This window comes from Nestor notabilis, unplaced genomic scaffold, assembly GCF_000696875.1.
Source record: "Nestor notabilis isolate BGI_N333 unplaced genomic scaffold, ASM69687v1 scaffold25452, whole genome shotgun sequence".
In the NCBI taxonomy this organism is placed as follows: Eukaryota; Metazoa; Chordata; class Aves; order Psittaciformes; family Psittacidae; genus Nestor; species Nestor notabilis.
This window is the reverse complement of record NW_009919077.1, coordinates 487-703: the sequence shown is the minus strand read 5'-3', so window position 1 is coordinate 703 and position 217 is coordinate 487. Positions and strand designations below refer to the sequence as shown.

Here is a 217-nt window from a genome sequence, read left to right as displayed (position 1 = left end):
CGCGGGGGGGGCGGGAGGAGGCGGAGACTGGCCACCCCCGCGGGCAGTGCCGGGTGCTGCTGTGGCAGGGGCTCTCCTGGCTCTCCCAGAACCTGTTCCGGATGCCTGTAGCCCGCAATAAGGTGCGGATGGACCCGCCCTGCACCAACTCCACAGACATCAGCGTGTACCTGAACGCGCCGGAGGTGCGGAAGGCTCTGCACATCTCCCCCGAGGC

The 217-nt window shown here is 69.6% G+C and overlaps 1 protein-coding gene across 1 annotated transcript in view; it reads left to right on the top strand.

Annotated features, from left to right (window-relative positions):
- Positions 1 to 217, top strand: part of CTSA (cathepsin A) — a gene marked incomplete at both ends in the record, with an annotated part of 2,067 nt that overhangs the window by 1,367 nt on the left and 483 nt on the right. Inside the window, one exon of the mRNA XM_010010074.1 lies at positions 90 to 215. Coding sequence (XP_010008376.1) covers positions 90 to 215 — 126 coding nt within the window. The remainder of the gene's footprint in view (positions 1 to 89; positions 216 to 217) is intronic.